Here is a 22,887-nt window from a genome sequence, read left to right on the forward strand (position 1 = left end):
ATTGTATTGAGTGTATCTATAATTTACCATATACAGAGCTAATTATAATTTATTTAAACAGGACAATAAACTCTAAAACACTGTTCATGTATAATGTTTACTGTAAAATAGCCTATTGTAAGAAATGTTTTAGAAGTAAAAACTATGAATAATGTTATTATGTGTGTGCTATCCGTCTGTCTCTTAATTACATGCACATAATGTTCCCTTTTAGCAAAAGTAAAATTGAAAAGATTCTTCAAAGCAACCGGTAAGCATTAGGCTATATGTCCCTTTCCATCCCCGATATCAGCTTAGCCCGACGTAGAGAAACAGTGATTATATTGAGCCTATCAAAACAGCAACAGCTATGTGTACTTCTTGCCATGGATAATGTAGGGCGTCGTTTGAACGCGAGTTACCCCGACGGTTTCACCGAGAATAACCCGAGCACTGCAGCATCAGCACCAGTAGCAGCCGATGCGCAGGTGCCGCCTTTAAAGAGACCGCGCGCTCAATTCTCCCGTGCTGCTGGATAGGCTGTCATTTCCCTTTGTTTAAGTTTTTCGTCTACATCATCTCCAACCCCACCCGTTCCTTTGCCTTCCCCCCCCCCCAAAGCAATCTCATAAGCAAGTGGCTCTAAAAATAGGTTTGACATACGTTTTCCTAATGCCCCACTAAAAGAAAACTAATGTTGGCTATTTGATTTGTACGAAAAATCGTATGATGTAGCCTATATTTATATAGGGATATATTGAGATGCAGTTGCACCTGCTTGAATTTTCTCTTGGATCATGGGAAATCTGAGATCTCCACATGTCCCATGACCGTATGGCACCAGGCCAGCCCTGCCCTCACTTTCCCGCAGAGGGGTTTGTAATGTTAACTACCCCACAACAGCCCAATAAGCAGTGGTATGCGTCTGCCATCAGGTTGAGAACTTGTGTTCTCAAAAAAAAAAAAAAAAAAAAATATTTATATAAATAAAAAATATATATATAAAGCATATATTGTAAGTATTTAAAATACTTTGTAAAATATTAAATGAGTAATAAAGGTTAAAAAAATGGTAAAAGTATAGAGTAAAAAAACAACGGTGTAATGCGTTTTAGCTAGGCTACTCTAAAATATAGTTAGGCTACATACATAGTAACAATATGAATCTTTTTGTTTATGGGCAATCCCAAAATTCCCTGCGCAAACAACTACACTTAGCCTACGTTTTTATTTATGAAATAGGCTTTCTATTCTTATTTTTGTTGCCAGTCATGTAGGCTACTTGAAAGTTTTTTTAGGCCTATATTAGTTACATAGCCTATTTTAATATTGATGTAATATTATATCCTCATACAGGTAAAACATATAGGCTAGGCTACTGTCACCAAAATGCACGTAACATCATCATTGTATTTTTATGGCAAAGTGCAACCACTTAGCTGCCAGATTTTTACCATAAACCACAACAATTTCAAATGCGGGATTTTTTTCGAAATACCTGCAAACACAAGCAAAGCATCATAACCAAACATAGCCCATCACTGCTTCTTTAATCGTCCTCCAGTGTGTAGGCTAACACAGGTTTATTTCGGACGAGAGCAGTTACGCCCAGTACCACAGACCGCCAGGCGTGCCAGGCTCCTCTGTCCACTGCGCGCTGTATCATACTGCGGTGCAGCATCCGGAGAACCGGGCAGAACAAGCACTCTCTCCACAGCTCCATACGCATTTTGGATGACTGTATATGCGCAATGGTTGAGTCACGTTTGCCCTTCCGTCAGCTGTCCGAAATGAAACTCCTGGTTTAACAAGGATGCTCTATACATTTAATGAATCATAACTGTTGTGTTTATTTTGTATGGGAATTGTCTCGGTAGCCTATATTTTCAAGTAACGATATGCATGTGACGTACGGCGGCTTTCTGAAGGAGAAGAGCATCCTCGCCGTCACCGGTGAGCGGGATCGGGCGTGTAACCGAGCATCTTTTCTCTCAGCTGGACTATAGTGCGGGGCCGCTCCTGTTGCTGAAGCCTGTGTGTAGGCTACTATTCTCTTGAGCTAAGAGGAATGAATTGGACATTTTTATAAGGAAACACACTGCCAGAGAGACGTTTGATTCACTCAACGCGTCAAAAAAGTAGGTATCATGTCATTTTGACTGAGTCTGTGAACACTCTTGTAGAGGAACACTCTCTCTTGTATAAACACACACTAGCCTGTGTTTTGCATGCGTGTGATGTCATTGACAGGGTATGTGATGCATGTTGTTCTAAACACTGCCTCTGTTCACCAGGTTGAGTGCACATGTAATGAATGTGATAGGCATTTCTTTATTTATGAATATTGTTCCCTCATAATTGCTCATTGAGTGCTCTGTCTTATATCTGCGTTGGGAAGTGGAGCGTCAGTGAGTGAAGGGAGACAGTGACATATCTCTGACAGACTGGGTTTTCACTACTGGTTCTCAGTCCTCAACACTGCACATTTGGGATGCTTTCCTTATTTAACACAAATTGATATCATCAGCTCATTAGTAAAAGCTCCAATACCTAAATTGGGTGTGTCAGATAAGAGAGACGTACACAATTCTGATCCATTCTGAGGCGCTCAAAAACATGGCCTTTCTCCTGAAAGAGAGACAAGTTATAGCCAATAGAGTCCTATAAGTGACATAATCATTAGGCCTATGCCTTACTATATATGCCTATACCACTTGGTCAACCTGGTCAGGCTGGTCTGTTGTCTGGTTTTGAATTAATTTGTTAATCATGCTTAACACCAGTTTGGCCAGGCTGTGGGACCATCTTAAACCAGTAAAGACCAGAATTCCAAATTAGGCTGCATATATTAAATTGCAAATATTTTAAGTAAAGTGTTCAGAACCACTAATGAAGATGAATCACTTCAATATGAAGAGGATCAAGTGCAGGTCTATCTGTGAGGAAGATGGATTGGGTGAATTCATAGATTTTGAATCCCTCTGAGGTTTTTTGTTCCCCTGTTGGTGCATGTTTTTCATCCAGCCTCAGCTGTGATGGAATGATTTTATTGAATGAAAACCTGTGTCAAGTGCCAGTACAGAGGGTCTAAAACATGTAAAGCTCCACGGCAGTCTTAGATCAGTTTTGAAATGTAGTTTTGTTCAATTCTCCAACCTACTGTCTTGTGCCTTTAGACATAATGGAAAATAAACTGAGCACTTCTTAATAGAAGATAGCATATTGACAAGCACTTTAACAGTATAATTTGCTAGATGGCAACAGTGAAACATTGGTTCTTTAGAGAGACAGGGTTTTATCAAGCACAGCACCCGGAACTGGTTTAGATGCTTCTGCAGCCTAAGTGCATTCTATATTGACGTGAAATACAATAACTCATATGGATTCCACGTTCTCATAGCTGGCAGCACTGTTTGTACCTCTGTAGCTCAGTTTTACAATGTCAGTGTCATTGAATCTGGTGGTGATTTTTAATTGAATGCTGATATGACTTTAAATGTCTGAAATTCTTGCAGAAAGGCACTTGTGTACTGCATTCTGAGTAATGCAATTCTTCTATGCTGTGGACTAATACATTGTTGGGACCAATTGTCCCAGTCCCTATACGAGGGAAATTAATTCTGTGGGTGGTTTAGTGTAGGGAGGTAGAATATCGGTGTGTACAGTATACAAATCATTGTCTATAGAGAGACGAAGATATCCCCACGAAGATAGCAAATCCTAACGTGTGTGTGTAGAATTTTCATATTCTATGTCATTCAGAAAGTTCATATGAATCAGCACTATACTGTTGTCAGGCTGTAATCAGATCCTTACTCCTCATAACAGTTCTGGAATTACAACCTCAGTGAGAATCCTACTAAATCTGTAAGAGCTTTCATTTTTTTAAACAGAGGATAATTCTATAAAAATGATGTGAGTTTATCTAAATATGAATACAAATAGAACAGATTATGCTCAGGAAAATTCTTTATTACTATTGAAAGGTATGAAATACTCATTTGAAATAGAGAGAGATGCTCGACCCAGTGGTCAGTTGTAATTCTTGTCAGCTTGTTCGTTGAGAGCTGCCCACGCAAAACTGAAAAAAAGGTTTCCATCAAAGCTTCAGATGCTGGCATCAAATTCCATAGGCTTCAAGAGTAATTACTCTACTAACTGAAACTGTCTCCAAGTGCATAACCCTCATGTCTGAGCAGATGCTTCCTCTGAGGCTCTGTCACAGATTTATGCTCAAAATATCTTTTTTAGATGGCCTTAGGACAATATTGTTAGCACCCTAATGCCAGTTAACGGGCCTAACCGTAAACACTTCATTAAAACATAATGTGGTTGGAATAAACAAATGTTTATTCAGAATGATGACCATTAATAATTTGTTAATTTTTAAAAGACAGAATGATTTTGCTTCCTTTCTGTTCCTCTTTTTTTTCTCTCCAGAGTCCAGTCCAACCTCACATAGTATCAATAGACTCAAATAAACTAATCAAAGACATAAGTGTGTGTATGTGTGAAGCGATTGCATTGAGGTAGATTCGATTGCAGAAAGTAGTATGAGTTTATGATTCTGTGTCAGTACAAATGTTCCATATTTATACATTATAACTATTTTTTTTTATCTCTACATTCTTCCACATTTCCCAGGCTCTTGGTATGGCTGCGAAGTCCTCAGAGCCGGGGTCAGTTTCCATTCCCATGGAGGAGACTAAGCGTGCGGGAGATGCTGCCATGCTGACCCACCTGAAGAAGGTGGAGAACCATATCACTGAGGCACAGAGGTTTTCTCACCTGCCTCGGCGTTCAACAGTGGACTTGGAGTTTACAGAGCTTTCCTACACCATCCGTGAGGGTCCCTGTTGGAAAAGGCGAGGTATTGCATGAATCTTCAAGATGAAGCTTATGTGGTGGTAATTACTGTAAGATGAAGCTTAAACTTGGATGAAAATAACTCAAAATTAGTGATTATAGTTTGGTTTTCATGTAATATTAGTGGGTTACACATTTTACCTTTGAGAATTTGTTTTATTGTGTCCGAAATCAAGACGCTGACAGTTATTTTCCTTTTATTGCCCATGAGTACAAACGTGATTTACTGCGTTTATCTCACCCAACCAATGACAAACTTTCCAGATATGATAAGCTATATGCACAGATATAATAATATTAGCCAAGAAACAGGAACTGTAATTATGCAACAAACCAATCATAAAACTGTGCTAACATAAGCAACTTATTTGTCTGGTTTTCTTGTGCTAAACATTTATTGTGTCTGACCTCAAGATACTGCTATTAAATTAAATTAAATTAATTATAAATCTGATCGCTATTGTCAGATCTCTGTCATCCATGCCAACATCATCTACTGAAACCTACTTTCACCGCAGATTCAAACTCTTTCAAACGCGTGCCATATTGTGTGTCAGTAATCAACTGTAGTAAAAATTTAAAGGATTTTACTGTAATAATGTTGCAATGTTTTTTTTTTTTAAGCGGAAGCTTTTATCTAATGTACTGGCATACAATTTAAACTCAAATTAATATTTTCATGTCGTCTTATTTACTTGGTGAGTTGGTGCATTGGTGTAATGATGACCCAGCTGGGACAGAATAGCTACATAATCTCTTATCACTCCAAACTCACGACACACAAACACACATATACATGGACGTAATACTATTAGTCCCTCACACACACACACACACACACTCCACCCTATGTCCTGGGCTGTGGAGTGCTGTTCTCAGCAGACTTTAGATATAGTAAATAATTCACTTCCCTAGACGGCACACTGCTCAGCTGTCTGCTGCCTAGCCTAGCTAAACCTGCCCAGGATGAGCTCAGCCCACACACACGTTATTGATAAGGACAATCTTCTTCTACACCACCCATTTAAAAAAAAAAATCTGGTTGCAATGATTCATTGTACTTGGTGTGTTTTTTTGTGTGTTTTTTTTTGCTCTGCAGCATAGGCTGGTTTTTGATGGACATATGAGACTGGGTAGATTTATCTGACATTCTGTGTAGTGTGTAGCTCGTGAGATAAGATAAGAGATGGCAGTCGGTATATGGAGAGCTTAGATAAAAGGAGAAATGTTTTGTGCTTAAATGCTCTTAAACAAAATAGAAATTGTTAGTTTGAGCTTTGGGTGTTAAACTTTGTGTTATACTGGGCTGGAAAAGGGTTCATGGAATTATTAATTTTATCTTTATATCATGGTATATTTTCATTGTACTATCTCTCCTTTCATCTTTATGAAACTTTCACAAAACATGTTGAGTGCATTAAAGGGGTGGTTTAATGCCTTTTTCACTAGATGTAAAATAAGTATTTGATGTCCCCAGAGTGTATGTGAAGTTTTAGCTCAAAATACCCCACAGATATTTTTATATAGCATGTTAAAATTGTCACTTTTTGAGGGTGAGCAAAAACGCACCGTTTTTGTGTCTGTCCCTTTAAATGCAAATGAGCTTCGGCTCCCAGCACAGAGGGCGGAGCTTCAACAGCTTGTGTCCTTTTACCTCACACAGACATGCACTGAAAATGTCAAAAACTTTTAGCCGTTTATGTTCAAACCGGAGTCAGACAATGACGGAGAGACTCAAAAGAAGAGGTGACAACATGTAAAATGAAACAGGACTTTTCTGAATGGTTAGTTGATGAATTTGAAATTCCTGCCCCTAATAGCTTGTGCAAAGAAAATACTTTTTCACTTAGTGTAAATAGCATCTATCGCTGTTTGAACTTAGTGCAAAGAAAATACTTTTTGTTGCTATTTACACTCCGTGTACACTCGCTCAGTGTACCTGCTTATGGAGCTTCACTACATATCTCATAACTCTCATTGCCTTCTGTCTTTCTCTCTCTTTCTATGCTCCATGTATTTTAGCCAGTAATCCTCATGGAGTGGTTGCAGTGCATGCTGGTGAATGATGGCTTTTGCACACACAGCAGCTCGTATAGCTTCATGTCCTCCAGCATGCTGAGCCATAGGGTGGTGATCGCTATAACATTGATAGCTGGTCGCTCCTGAGACTCTGTTTCTTGTATGTTTGAATGGTGTGCCTCTTATGTTTTTTTCTGAATTAGCACCCCATACATTAGTATGCAATTCTTTCATTATTACCTCATACCTCATTATACTCTGTTGTTCCATCTGTTGAGAAACAAGCTCTTTCATGTGCAATTTCTGTATCAGCAGTTTTAGATGTATCATTTCATGCTGAAAAATATTTAGGTCTTAGCAAATTTGCCAAGCAAAATCTTAGCAAAAATAACCTTATCCAACCATTTCAAATTATCTTGGAAATTAGATATACCGGTAATTGTTCAACAACTATTTACAGTCTATGTGGCTTATTATAAAACAAATTTGTTTTTGTGAAATATTATTACAATTTAAAATAACTTTTCTATTTATATATTTTAAAATTATGGAGCATTTTAAAATTACGGAGCTACGTATAAAATATAATTTATTCTTGTAATGGCAAAAAATAAATAAATAATTCAGCCACTATTACTTCATTCTTTAGTGTCGCATGATCCTTCAGAAATCATGATAATATGCTTATTTGGTGCTTCAGAAACATTTATTATTATTATCAATGTTGAAAATAGTTGTGTAGCTTAATATTTTTAAGGAAACTGTGATCATTTTATATTCAGGATTCTTTGATGAATAGAAAGTTCAAAACAGCATTTATTTAAAAATATAAATTTTTTTTCTAACATTGTAAAAGTCCTTACTGTCACCTTTGAGCAAATTAATCCAACCAGACAGTAAAAAGCAGCCACAGCCGGCATGGACATTTATATGCATTACAATTCAGAAATGTTTATGCATTATGCATTTTCAAACTGGTAAATTTGAAAAATACTGCAAAGGCAAATGTATTTGCTTGCATGCTAGATACATGTTGATCCAGGTTTACCTTGTTATTTTTCTCACCTTTTCATTGCTGTGCAGTCCATGTGGAATTTTGTGAAGGTCATACAGAATTGTTCTTCTATAAGTACTGCCCTGAGCCTTGAATGATAATGTATGTGAGTAAAGGCAGAGCGAATATAGTTATGAGCAGGCTGATGGTTTTGTTTCTGATTGATGAATGCTATGTGGCTTTCCTGCCATTTAACCCTCCTTCTAGATGTCATACTGCCTCTTCCCTCTCCTAGCTCTCATCTTTATTGATCGGTCTCTGTTGTTTTTGCTTTTCTGTATTACCTCTGGCCCCTCTCTCTCCACTTTGTCTTTTCCTCTGGACTCCTGTTCACCTGTCATGTTTTATCTTCCCTTATCTTCCTGCAATTTTTTTATCCCTTGTTCTGTTCCTCCTCTCTCGCTGCTTTTAGAACGTGTCGAGTCATAAACATTCTGAATTTTGGATGGTTGCTTTGATCTGAACCTGTGGGAACTAGCATACATGGCTGTCATATATGATATACAATACCAGTGTAAATGCAAATAAGCCAGTGAATATACTGCATCTCCAGCACTGTAAAAAACACACGTGAAATCTACAGTAATTTACTGTGTTTGTGCACAGGAAATGACTGTACAAGTTCACAGTAGAATACTGTGTATTCAGTCAAAATTTGCAGTAATGAAGGAAGTACTGTAATCAAACAGGTGAAGGTTGGCCATTGACTTCCATAGTATTTTTTTGTCTATACACATATCGCATTAGTGTGTCCAACTTTTGACTGGTACATTATGTCAATGGCACATAGTGGTGTTTGTTTATGATTATTTATGTTTATGAATTACTGTCTAATGATCATAGCACCATGAATTAAAGTGTTATCAAGGAAAGACTTAAAACATCCAGTGACTCGCTTCATTATTGCTGTAAAGCTGCAATACTGCATTTCATGAGGGAAATTGACCTATACTTACGCAAATTGTTGGTCAAAATTAATACTGGCCAAGAAAACTGATTCATCAGTCAGTATTTATGCCCTCCTGCTCACTCAAACCAACTCAAGACTGAGTATTATGTATCTGGGGGGAGTCAGTACATAGCTTGCCCTGCTGTTTATCAGTGATGCTAATGCTACCAGCTCTGTGCGAGAGAAACAAGCTGAGGCTACAGTTACTGATATTTATACTGTTAGCTTACATGAAATATACCTCTGAGTCTTGAATGAATAAATGAACGAATGAGGCATTTATATAGCGCTTTCATATACTGTACAGTGCTTTACAGTCATATCAGGGGATCTTTCCTCAACCACCACCAGTGTACAGCATCCAAGATGAGCTTGTCTATAGTGTCACAAATAGAGAGGGGCAGAGAATTTGGCTGAACTGAATGATCAAATCTGACAGATTACACTTTGGATTGTAGTACTATGATATTACACAGTTTTTAGTTTGAATAAACATAAGTAATCACAAATGTAACCACTAGTATGTGCCCATTACGTCCTACAACAGCAAAATGAGAAACAGTAATTGGTTCTTCCAAGCATAAACACTATTACCGTTAAAAAAGTAGTACTTGAAATTAGTGTGTTTTACTTTACAGTAACACGGTTGCTACTGTAAATTAAAATGGCAAAAATACAGTTAATTCTTCTACAGTTCTTGTAACAATTAAATTCTTGACAATTGTTGCCAGTTAATTACTGTGAAGATTTTATAGTACCGGTAAGTTACTTGTCAATAGCTGCTAGTTAATAACTGTGCTTTAATTTTACAGTAAGTTACTTCTCAATAGCTTGCTAGTTAATAACTGTGCTTTTATTTTACTGTAAGTTACTTGTCACTTGCTGCCAGTTAATAATTATGAACTGTCTCTGTGCTTAAATAGCAGCTAATTAACCCAAATACATTCTTGTAATGCACCAGATATTTCATTAAATTTGGATTCAACATATCATTTTTCCACCATCAAACTGTTTGCTAGCTTGTTCTAATGCAGAATATTAGATTTTGTGCTCTTGCTTGAGGGTATTATGCTTTCTTTTTTTTTACCATTCCTTCAGTGTGTGATATAGCTGTTTGTGCAAAACGATCTGCAAAGGTACAAAGCACAAAGTCCACAGTAAAGGGAGTTGATTTCTCCAACAAAAAAATACTTGTCTAAAAATGCCTCGTTTGTAGTCATGCCATTATTTCCGTGACTACATTCTGTGACTACACATTTGCATAATGCCTACTGGCTGCTTTGGTCCGCCCTCAAAGAACAGTTGGATGAGTGAATTTGCTATGTCGAGGAAATACAGTTTTTTTCACTGGAGGGCTGGAATGGACTTTACCGACACCATTGTTACCGTAGCTATAATACCTTTTTTAGCTGCTCATGAAGCCTCCGGAGCTGAAACTTGATTATGTTAAAGGGTGTTACATTTCCGACACACACTATAAGCGTTTGACCAACAGACTGGGCCAGATGACCAATCAGAGCACAGCCTGGCGAGCTTTAAAGAGACAGGAACTAAAACAGAGCGTTTCAGGCAGAAGGTGAAAAAAGGGTGCTGCAGCAAAGAAAAGTTGTTTTTGAACTTGAAATCATGTAAATGTTTTCTAGCAGACCTCAATCATATTAGAGAACTGTAAGTATTCTTTTCAGTATTTAAATTTTTAGCTCTCATAGCCCTTCCACAAAATCGTGTTTGCCTATATGAGAAAATGATTCATAATCATATTAATAGCCTATTTGTTTCCTCATTTTAGGTAAATCGTGGCCATGTTGTACTAATTCGTTCCAATTTTTTTTCATTAAATTGATTTAACTACTATTTAACTATTAAAACCAGTGAACGAAATAGTATAACATGGCAAAGATGTTGAAACATGGCCACAATATAATTTTTTCCCTGTATGTCATGTGTGGGGCTCCAAAGCAAATGTAAATATAGTATTTTTTTTAATGGGTAAAACTTTTTAAGGCAAAAAGATTTAGATCGTGAATATAAATACTGACTTTTAGTCTTAATTTCCTTTCAGGAACCCTCCTAACACTCTGTAGTTCTGTACGTTTCTAACACAAGACCATATCGCTAGCAGATTGATGGATGCTTTCTTCCTTATCAGCACACCACCACAAACTGCATGGATGCATCTATTGATTAAATGCGTTTAAACTTTCCAAGAGCGCTCTCAGGCTGATCCCAGTTCAGCCCATTCTATAGCACAGACCCATGTAAGTGATCTCACGCAGTGCTGTTTGTTTTTAACTCGTGTTCGAGATGGAGGAAAAATGCATGAGCAGATTCATGCTCAGGTTACACATCGTCAGCATGTTGCAAAATCGAAAGATGAATTATTAGTTACAACAGGATGCAGGGCATATCATTTGTGGATGAGTTGTTAGCATTTAATACTCCTGCACGCCACAGATCATTGGTATGCAGAGAAGCGTACAGGAAATTATAGGTAGGCCTAGATGTGAGGGTGTTTCCCATGTCGCTCTCTTTCTCCATTCTGCCACTTATCGCACATACATTTTTCCATGATGCATATGCGGAGAAGGAGAGAGAAACGCAGGGAATGAAAGAGAGCAATCAGAGCACTTCACTAATGACTCAAGGATCTGAAGACACACAGATAAAGGGGGAAGACAAAATGTAGGGATCTTCAGGGTCTGGATACTGTAACGGATTTTGTGTAATTTCAAACTCTTTATTTTGCATTAAAGTAGTCATGACATGGATTTTTTTTTTTTTATGTTCCTCGAGGTTCACTTATAATGTAATAAAGTTTTTTGCACAAAATATATATATATATATAGGCTACTGTTTATATTTTTGTAATATTTAAAAAAATTCATTTCATTATTCATTATTATAAGTGTTTAAAGTGCTATTTTTGTAGATTTTTCAGGATTCTTTGATGAATAAAGCAATGAAAACTGTCGCTTTTGATCAATTTAATGGTGAATAAAAGTATTCATTTCTTTCTTTCTTTTTCTTTCTTTCTTTTTTTTCTTTCTGTTTTTCTTTCCTTTTTTATATTTCTGACCCTAAACCCTAAATCTTAAAGTTGCCAGGCTTACAAGTCAACACTTGCATGCTATGTCATTTTTGCTATTTCAAAAATATTTAAGACCACTGACATAAACAAGAATCTAACAATGAGTGGCAGTAGCAGCACAAGTTTCTATCTCCCTCTTGAGGCAGAGATAAGAGTCACTGGTATGACTCAGTCTACTTCCACAATTTTTGTGGAAGAATTTAAATCCATCAAGCTAAAGGCAATTTCAACTGTTTATCACGTTCATTCTTTTGTTACCCTGAACAGTTTTAGTGTAAATTAAAAAAAATTAAGTTCCGTTCATGATGTTTAATAGTCTGTGGTATATCTGGTTAATAATGTAAGTGATTGCATTAATCATTATTATATCATGACACATCATATGTTTAAATTCAAATAAATGAGGTGGAATTAATTGAACTTCATTGCTTTTTCAGCACAATTGGATGATGGTTCAAATCGTGACTGTTGTATTCTGTCATTTGTAGTTGAAATAATTTTATTGAACATTACTTGAGGGTTAATATTTTTCTAGACTGCACAATCAAAGTACTTTGAGTACAAAGTACTTCATTGGAGTTCACAGGTACCATAATTAATATAATGCAATGTTTAATCAAGCCTATTTTTGTTTGATGCCAGGCAGATAACTCTGTAATGCTTTTAATTTGGCAAGTTGCAACTCTCATAAAGCAGAATAAACACAATGTACCCAAAATGCTGTGTGCAGGATTTAAGGCCCTTCTGAAGTGTCTGTCCGGAAAGTTCTGCAGTCGGGAGCTTATTGGAATCATGGGACCCTCCGGGGCCGGCAAGTCTACTCTCATGAACATTCTTGCCGGCTACAGGTGGGCATGCATTTATGCACAGAGAAGGAATATTCCATAATTAATTTCCTGTTTATCACTTCCCAGCCTTTCTTTTTCTAGTCTCATTAAGATTTCTGTCCCATATCTCTATCTTCCTGCAGAGAGACAGGCATGAAAGGTCAAATCCTGGTGAACGGGAGACCCCGTGATCTCCGCACCTTTCGAAAAATGTCATGTTACATCATGCAAGAAGACATGCTACTGCCAAACCTAACAACACGAGAGGCAATGATGGTGAGATCCTTTGTGTGTGTCTGCGTCTGTGAGCACGGGAAACGCTCTAGAATACTTCATTCTGATTGGGCAATCATTGCATTCTGTAGACAAATATGCATAATTTTCATTAAGCTGTATATATAACAATTGTCCCTGGCAACCAATCTCTTTTCCTCAAATAACTCAAATAATTATTTTATGCACAATTATTTGTACATAAACGCCTTCAATTATACACGTATATATATATATTTTTTATTTATAGTTAATTATGGATTAGCCCTGTTTTAATGTAATCTTTCTTTGTTTTGTTTAGGTTTCTGCTAACCTTAAACTTAATGAAAATATGGATGTGAAAAAAGAACTGGTAAGCTTTTGCCCTACCACTATATAGTATGTTATGTTAGAAAAATTATCAAAACTATGAAGCTGAATGGTGACATTGTGTTTTTGTTAGCTAAATAATGATATAATGTGTGACAGGTGAATGAGATCCTCACAGCATTAGGACTGCAGGAGTGCGCCCAAACTCGCACCATCTCTCTGTCGGGTGGCCAGTGTAAGCGATTGGCTATTGCTCTGGAGCTGGTCAACAACCCTCCTGTCATGTTTTTTGATGAACCCACCAGGTACCCAGAGCTGTAGTATTACACACAGCCTTATTCTTAACCATAATCCTTTTAAAATACAATGTTCGCATTAATAATGCTCCTTTATGAAACCTTTCCGTTTAATATTTCCAAAGTTACATGTGTTTGTCTCTGTATGTTAGTGGTCTAGACAGCGCGTCCTGTTTCCAGGTGGTGTCCTTGATGAAATCTCTAGCTTTGGGAGGAAGAACCATTATCTGTACGATCCACCAGCCCAGTGCAAAACTATTTGAAATGTTTGACAAGGTCATTGCTGTATTCTAAAATTATATCGTATTGTGAAAAATGTGTTTCTGGGTTGAATGACTGGAAGTGTGTGAGGATGTTAATGTGTTCATGTTCTTCTTTAATACTCTCTCTGTTCTTCTGTGTAGCTTTATATCCTGAGTCAAGGTCAGTGTATATATAAAGGGACGGTACCGTACCTTATCCCCTACCTGAAAAACCTTGGACTTCACTGCCCCACATACCACAATCCTGCAGACTTTAGTAGGTCTAGTGTGTGTGTGTGTGTGTGTGTGTGTGTGTGTGTGTGTGTGTGTGTGTGTGCGTGTGCGTGTGCATGCGTGTGTGTGTGTGTGTGTGTGTGTGAGAGAGAGAGTTTTTTCTTCTTCTTAAGGGGATAGTTTTCACCCAAAAATGTAAATGTTGTCATCACTTACTTGACCTCAAGATGTTCCAAAACTGTATGAGTTTCTTTCTTCTGTTGAACACAAAAGAAGATATTTTAAAGGATGTTGATAATCAAACAGTTATTGGTAGCCATTCATTGACTTCCATAGTATGATAAAAATACTATGGAGTCAGTCAATGGCTATCGTCAGCTGTTTGATTACCAACATCCTTTAAAATATCTTCTTTTGTGTTCAACAGAAGAAAGAAACTCATACAGTTTTGGAACAACATTGATGACAACATTTTCATTTTTGGGTGAATTATCCCTTTAAAAATGTCACACCTAAAGAAATGAATAATATTTAAGCCAATATGTTTGGTCAGGGAATCCTGATTTTTTTTTTTTTTTAACATTGATAGTGGTAAGAAATGTTTCTTGAACAGCAAATCATATTAGAATGATTTCTGAACGATTATGTGACACTGAAGACTGGAGTAATTGCTAATGAAAACTCAGCTTTGTCATAATAGGAATAAATTACATTTTAAAATATATTAAAATAGAAAACAGTTATTTTAAATTTAAATAATATTTTACAATATTACTGTTTTTACTGTATTTTTGATCAAATAAATGCAGCAATGGTGAGCATAAGAGCTTTTGAAGGAAAGTGTATCTCCTAATTTACTTTTATTTGTTATTGATAGTTTAATTTATTTATTTTTTGTAATATTAGTTATATATTGTGTCCAGTGTGCTTGAGTTGCTGAAGGCATCATTCCAGTGTATTCAAAGAGTTAATAATTGTCTTCGGCTCCTCTTGTCTATCAGTCAGTCACTCAGCATGTGTATGAATTCTGCTGTCTCTCTGCTGGCAGTAATCGAGGTCGCCTCAGGAGAGTACGGTGATCTGAACCCTGTGCTCTTCGAGGCTGTTCAGGGAGGCCTGTGTTCAGATGAGAGCAAGAAGAACTCCATTGACAAGAATGACCCCACCACATCCTGCCCCCCCCAGTGTTATAATGTGAGCGATGAACACACTAAATCTGTCAGTCTCTTTATCAGACTCTGACCCGCTCACCTTGTGTTATTGTGTATTCGACCAGGATTCAGGCTACATTGAGAAACACACTTTTGCCACCAGTACCTTCACACAGTTCTGCATCCTCTTCAAGAGAACCTTCATCACTATATGCAGGGACACGGTAAGAATGGCCCGTTGTTATTGTCTGTGCCTATATTAAATGTTAAAGATATCCAACTACAAAAGCAACGTCCGTGTGTGTGTGTGTGTGTTCAGGTATTAACCCACTTGAGGGTGATGTCACACCTGTGTATCGGTGTGCTGATTGGTCTGCTGTACCTGAACATTGGGAATGATGCCAGCAAAGTGTTCAACAACACTGGCTTCTTGTTCTTCTCCATGCTGTTTCTCATGTTTGCTGCACTCATGCCCACCGTCCTTACATGTAAGGCAATCTGTGTGTTTGGTTGTGTTTAATTAAATCTTTATGAGCATGGAAAACAGATTTGACCTGAGTGATTACTAAATCCTTTTTGGTTTGTTATGAATCTTATTGGCTTAATTTAGAGTTATGGTTCTTACAGAATCAGTGGATCGAATTAGACGCTGATGCAATGATGTATTTTCCTTGCAGTTCCAATGGAGATGTCAGTGTTCATGAGGGAGCATCTTAATTACTGGTACAGTCTAAAGGCGTATTACCTGGCTAAGACCATGGCTGACATTCCATTTCAGGTACTTCTGTTTTTACATCTTTCTCATGTGATCATGTTAAATCAAAGCATGTAGCCACTATTATACCTAATTGGAAGGGCTTGAGAAGTTGGCATGTGAGGGGACAGAATTTTTACATGTTGGGGGGATTTCAATCAATACCCTACTGGGTCTGTCACACTTTTCAAATCGTTCATGTCTCAGGTAAAATTAAAGAAGTGCTTCTTCTCACTCTTCCAGGTCATTTGTCCGATAATGTACTGCAGTATAGTGTACTGGATGACAAAGCAGCCTCCAGAGGCAGCAAGGTATCTGCTCTTTATGGCGCTGTCCACCTCCACTGCCTTGGTGGCTCAGTCTCTGGGGCTTCTCATTGGAGCGGCATCCACCTCACTACAGGTATGAGGTCTTCAAACTAGTGGTAACATGCACTACCGTTTAAAAGTATGGGGTCAGTAAAGTTTTTTTAAAAAGGAAAGTTATACTTTTATTCTGTAAGGATGCATTAAACTCACTAAAAGTGACAGTAAAGACTAAAATTGTGTAAGAAAAAATAATGTCGATTTTGAAGAAGTTTATTTCAGTGTTGCAGTGACAAGTATATAAAGCACCTTGGGTTCGTCGGAGTTACAATGAATGTTAATGAATTTACCGCAATTTAATGTTAATGAAGTTATTGTTGTAAGAGCTGTGTATGTTAATGAATTTGAGACACCCCGTTGTCTAAGACAAAATATATCACGTTTTCCACAAAAATATTTATCTTCACAACTGTTTTCAAATTTGATAATAATAAGAAATGTTTATTGAGCATCCATTCAGCATATTAGACAGATTTCTGAAGGATCATGTGACACTGGAGAAGACTGGAGTAATGCTGCTGGAAATTCAGTTTTGCCATCAGGAATAAACTGCATTTTAAAATATATTGAAATAGAAAACAGTTATTTTGAATTGGAATAATATGGACTCGAAGACGGAGATTAAAATAAAAAAAAACTTCATTAGCAGAAAGATAACTACACCAAACTTAACGTTAACGAGAACCGATCAGGGAGCAGACCAAGTAACAGAACATAACATTTTATTAATATTTTAACTTGACTAGTTAACTTTGACACCCCTAAATGCCCCTTTGTACTTTCTTGCTTGAGGTGCTTGGATCACGGCTTTTACATTGACCGTTCTTTATATTTTCCTCTTTCGCATCTTCAGGTTGCCACATTTGTAGGTCCAGTCTCTGCCATCCCAGTTCTTCTGTTCTCTGGCTTCTTTGTCAACTTTGACACCATCCCCAAATACCTTCAATGGAGCTCCTATGTGTCGTATGTCAGGTCAGTCAAGAACCATAACAATAACAATCATTAACAGACATTCATCCCCTAACCACAAAAATATGATGATATTGTGACCCTGGACCACAAAATCAGTCACATGGGTCAATTTTATAAAAATTTAGATTTTTACATACTCTGAAAGCTGAGTAAATACGCTTTCCATTGATGTATGGTTTGTTAGGATATGACAATATTTGGACGAGATACAACTATTTGAACATCTGGAATCTGAAGGTGCAAAAAATCGAAACATTGAGAGAAATCTCCTTTAAAGTTGTCCTTTTATGTTCGCGATTGTGCTGCTTTCACATTTACAAAAAATTATGTTTTATATATTTACGGTAGGAAATTTACAAAATATCTTCATGGAACATGATCTTTACTTAATATCCTAATGATTTTTGGCATAAAAGAAAAATCTATAATTTTGACCCATACAATGTATAGTTGGCTATTGCCACAAATATACCCGTGCGACTTATGACTGGTTTTGTGGTCCAGGGTCACATTTGTGCAACCCACACACTGATCTATTCCTCTGCAGGTATGGTTTTGAGGGCGTGATCCTCTCCATCTATGGCATGAACCGCTCAGAGCTGGAGTGTCCCGGCGTGGTGTGTAAGTTCCAGAAACCAGAAGAGGTGCTGCAGCTGCTGGATGTGGAGGATGCTAAGCTCTACGTAGACTTCATTGTCCTGGGGCTCTTTTTCTTAATTCTGAGACTTGCCACGTACCTTGTTCTGCGGTATAAAGTCAAGTCAGAGCGTTAGGGCAGGAGCTCCTCTTCAGACTTACATTTTATTTAACATACACATAAACTCATAAATGCACATAAAAATCTCTTTGCAATGGACGCAGAAACCAATTCACATTGATTCCGGGGCCATTTTTTGGCAGTGCAACGTTTATCCTCAGTTTTTGTTACTTGAAAAGTATTTTTAATTCTCTAAGTATAGAATAGTAAATTAATATGGAGGTTTTTTACTTTATTTTAATTTTTTGAATGTATTCCATGGTTTAACTGTGTAAATTTACCCGTTACTGAACATTGAAGCATGAGTCTGTTGACAGGATTGGATGTACTTACATTGACAATCTCATGACAGCTCCCAATAGCATGTGGATTGGCCAACAGCCAACATGTGAACAAGTCTCTTTATACCAGACTGAAGGATCATCATATTATCTCACTGTTAATGCATTTAAATTCAGACCAAGCTGAAGAACATCGTCAATACATGTGTGTGTTTCGTAAGAGAGTGCGCTGCATGCTTCGGGCACTTTAGGACATGCAGGCAGCAAACCCAAGAACTCTGAGTGAGGTGTTCGGGATATCCTAGACTATAAGAATCGTCCAACCAGCGTATCTTCAATTCCATTTTTGTCTTCCCTCGATACACTGAGCTTGAGGAGAAAATATCTTCTGCAACCTGCTGAACATAAAGTCTTTCATGATCTCCCAAGGCAATTATGGGCAAAGCCACGCCAACCTAAATCCAACCTTCTGAGGAATGTTGAAGCAAGTGCCCTTGATGTGAACTGCCTATCATTTTTTTCTGAAGGGGATCTGAAATCTTGTTTGAGAAACATTTCGGCATTTTGTCAGCATCCATCTGTCTCGTTACCTTGAATTCTCTGACAACTGCCTCTTTGGTATCCTGAGAGAGAAACGAACTATAGTTTGTGGGCTTTTGCTCTCTCGTTTTCATCAGGAGGGATCAAACCTTGAACTTGTACAATAAAAAAACTCCCTACAGTGACCAAAAAGATGAAAAAAACAAACTTGCTGCATTCAGCCAGGAACGACACATATCAAATGTCAGAAAAACATTTGCAATCCTAATGTCTGATATTGAACATCTTATATGAACATCCATTACTGTTTAAATAGGACTCTCTGGCCTGTTCCTTTATGCTTCTTTTGCGACTGTTCCCTGGACACTTTATCTGCACTGCTGAGAATATCAGGACATTTGCAGATAGTGGCAAGTGACACGTTCATATAGATGCTGGATGAACACTTTATGCCATCTTCAATGTGCTTTTCTGGATGGATTAATCTATGACTCTTCTTTGCACTTGTATGTACACTTCCTCTTCCCTGCTTCTCCCCCCTAACAGCCAGGCTATTCAATACCGCAATGCAAACATCTTCACAACTGACTCAATGGAATATTTTTGAGTCTTGCTATGTGTTATGTCTCCTTATATAATGAAGACTACTTATAATCTGAGTATACACAAAGAAAAGTATATGTGTTATGCTTTAAGCAAGACTGTAAATACATGTATGCACTTTTTTGATGTTGTTTTATTCGAACTTTTTTGGACATTCGTTAATTTTATTTTTATATCCTTAAATATGACATGCAATTCTGGAAAAGGGAGTGTTGTGATTGGAAACTGCATGATGAATTTGGAATCAAAACACAAGGTGCTGTGACTGAGGAATTTGTTGCACATGTGTTGAAATACAGAAAGTACTCCCAAAATAATTGAATAATCTGCTGCGGGTTAATTTTAGGACCTCTTGTTTTTGTTTTAGAATGTTGCCATTGGCAAGTTGACTTTACTTGAGCCATGTGACTTGTAAAAATGTGATATACAGGTTTTGAGACTTGAAGGTGGCCCTCAGAATGTCAGTAGCATTTAGCTAACACATAGTACTGTAAGGTACGATTGCTCTTTTCTAGAACAATCTGTCCACCGTAACATTGCACACAGCTTCAAAGATGATCTTTTGGTCATTCTGCAAGTGAAGAATTGCTGCTCTAAAATCAGTTTTGCTTCTTTGCCATATGGTATACCCAGGGAAAACTAGGTCAGCACTTGGTCGTGGATGCTTTCGGAGCAAATAGGCTCCATTTTCAGAAGAGCTGTTCAGAGCAAGGGATCAATGAAACTATTAGCTGCTCGACAGTCAACAATCCTGTTATCAATATTGCTTGACTCCAACCAATCAGCAGTCGCTTAGACAACGTGTTATCTGTTCTATTTCCTTTAGAGTCATTGGAGAGGTTTAGAATAAGGAAATGTTCACCATCAAGAATCTTTCTTCTAATGGTACACAGACATAGTGTAGAGAGTTGGATAATACCTGTTTCTAATAGCAATAGTATTGTTCTGTGCCTCGTGAGTGATATTTCCTAATCCTTGAATATTCAATTTTCAGTGCTCGTCTGTCAATTCTCTATTGTGTACAAATCATCATTTTGCGTGTCTGTGTCATTAGAATGTGTCAATATGTTTTTCTGTATGTGAATGTTGAGAGACACCCGGATGAGATCATTACACACTTATATTTAATTACGATAGTTTGTATTCAAATGCAAAATCACATTCTTTGTTACGCAGCATGCATGCCTTAACAAATAAAAAGCCTTTTACGGATCCCTCTCCGATTAGAAAATAAAAAAAGATTAAGTGCAAATTGATTTTCGGAATATTGAAAAGGACCTCTGTTGATTCAGTTTTATGTACGAAACATTCTGAAATGTTTTGGCTTGCACAGCAGATGTGCAGAGAACAAGAGTTACTGCAGTTAGCTGCTGCATAATTATGTTTGCCTCATCAGAAATGCAAGTTATGTGTGCTAAACCATGTTCAAATGATTATAATAAATGCATTTATATATTACCTACACTTAAGGATTTCTGTCTCTATATTTCAAATTGTCGGTATTGAAGGGGGTGGATTCTGGAATCCATTGCTGCTTCAATGTATATCTAATGAGTGATGATAATCAAGGTATCAATCAATATTTTTCCTTCTAAACATCACATGAATGACTTCTCTAAGCTTATGATATTTTACTTAGTTATAGAAATGACCAGTGTGATTACTGAAATGTTCTTTTCGTGTATTCTCTAATGTCTGTTTTTGATATCTGAATGCAGTAACAGTGCTTGCTCATTTAGCCGGGCTTCCAGAAATTAAATATGGACTCGTTTTGTTTTTGAAAAAGGTCTTCAACATGTTAAAACATACAGGGGTCATTGAAGTCTGTAGTTTAAGGGACCATTTATCAGTTAAAGACTTTGAACTCGTTGTGAGTCTTGAAGCTGGATCCTGCTGACAAAACTGCAAACTTAAATTAAATTTTCTAATCCTGAATTTTGTTTAATTGTCTTTTAAATAGGATGGCTTGCTTAAAGTCACCATGAAATCAAAATGGATTGTTCTTATTTTTTTATGGAATATTGCTGTACTGCCCCCTTGTGGAATAGCTATTTGTTTCTTGAGTTTCTTGTGTTTTGTCCACGCAGAGCTACCGTAGTTCAGTTATTCTCCTAACAGTCTCTCAGCAAATCGATCTCCAGGGCCCGGTTTTTCAAAAGTAATCCACTAGGATTTTGGATAACGGATTGGATCAAATCTTGAAAATGGGTTTTTCAAAAGAAAAAACGGATTACATAATCGGATTAGATCACGTAATCCAATCTTGGTTTTGATCCGGATCAAACCTTTAGTTTGGGTTTTTCAGAACTTTTTTGTAGGATTTGGATCACTTTGATCCAAAAAATCTGGATTAAACTGATCCCATCAGAAGGGTGGATTCAGCGTTTCATGCCCAAAATGTAATGAAAACTTTAAAAATGTATCAAATAATGCTATATTTGGATCATGCAGTATCTTACAAGATATCCTTATTCATAAGGTTTTAATTTTATTTGTTCATCCGTCAGGCTACAGTGATTAGATAGGCTTTAACGTATTCAGCCTTTCAGTATATGCCTACAGCAAAGTAGAAAGAGTTTGGCCTCATAAAATAATCCCCCAAACAGCTGTCCAAATTTACCAAAAACAATAAATTTTATTGTCACTAATTAATATATATATTCATCACAATCGAAAATATATATATTTTTTAGAATATTTATTAGTGATGCATGCAATGATTGCAGAATAACCAAAAAAATGCAAAGAATGGCAATCACTGATTTTTGAAATCCAAAACAAATCCAAATCAGAAATAGTGTCTAACTATTGCGTCCCTTGTTGCACGTCCTGTTTGCTCATTCTGGCAGAATGCCGGAAGGTTGGTTAGGGTCTCCAAGGGGCTCAGGTGCATCATTGTCAGCACATAGAGGGTAAAAACTGAAAAACTGATTTGATACATTTTTAAAGTTTTCATTACATTTTGGGCATGAAATCGACACTGAATCCACCCTTCTGATGGGATCAGTTTAATCCAGATTTTTTGGATAAAAGTTATCCAAATCCTGCAAAAAAGTTCTGAAAAACCCAAACTAAAGGTTTGATCCGGATCAAAACCAAGATTGGATTACGTGATCTAATCCGATTATGTAATCTGTTTTTTCTTTTGAAAAACCCATTTTCAAGATTTGATCCAATCCGTTATCCAAAATCCTAGTGGATTACTTTTGAAAAACCGGGCCCAGGGTACATAAAAATGTATCAAATAATACTATATTTGGATCATGCAGTATCTTACAAGATATCCTATTTATTCATAAGGTTTTAATTGTATTTGTTCATCCGTCAG

At 37.1% G+C, this 22,887-nt stretch overlaps 1 protein-coding gene across 1 annotated transcript; it reads left to right on the forward strand.

Moving 5' to 3' along the window:
- The first annotated feature begins 1,630 nt into the window (after nucleotides 1-1,630).
- abcg4a (ATP-binding cassette, sub-family G (WHITE), member 4a) lies at nucleotides 1,631-21,022 on the forward strand. The gene is made up of 15 exons (XM_079608077.1): nucleotides 1,631-2,117; nucleotides 4,624-4,849; nucleotides 12,686-12,803; nucleotides 12,926-13,058; nucleotides 13,357-13,407; nucleotides 13,524-13,669; nucleotides 13,813-13,936; nucleotides 14,065-14,179; nucleotides 15,185-15,330; nucleotides 15,413-15,511; nucleotides 15,607-15,775; nucleotides 15,965-16,065; nucleotides 16,285-16,443; nucleotides 17,260-17,378; nucleotides 17,926-21,022. Exons 2-15 carry the CDS (start codon nucleotides 4,633-4,635, stop codon nucleotides 18,149-18,151), a joined length of 1,923 nt encoding a protein of 640 aa, XP_079464203.1. The 5' UTR covers nucleotides 1,631-2,117; nucleotides 4,624-4,632; the 3' UTR covers nucleotides 18,152-21,022.
- Nucleotides 21,023-22,887: the final 1,865 nt, after the last annotated feature.

The sequence above is a fragment of the Phoxinus phoxinus genome (genome assembly GCF_949152265.1).
Source record: "Phoxinus phoxinus genome assembly, chromosome: 3".
NCBI lineage: Eukaryota > Metazoa > Chordata > Actinopteri > Cypriniformes > Leuciscidae > Phoxinus > Phoxinus phoxinus.

Bases quoted from the DNA above. Each gene is read 5' to 3' on its own strand.
- abcg4a (XM_079608077.1), top strand. From the start codon at position 4,633: ATGGCTGCGAAGTCCTCAGAGCCGGGGTCAGTTTCCATTCCCATGGAG. The intron at 13,670-13,812 runs GTACCCAGAGCT...TCTGTATGTTAG, and splicing joins TTTTTTGATGAACCCACCAG to TGGTCTAGACAGCGCGTCCT. The intron at 17,379-17,925 runs GTCAGTCAAGAA...ATTCCTCTGCAG, and splicing joins TCCTATGTGTCGTATGTCAG to GTATGGTTTTGAGGGCGTGA.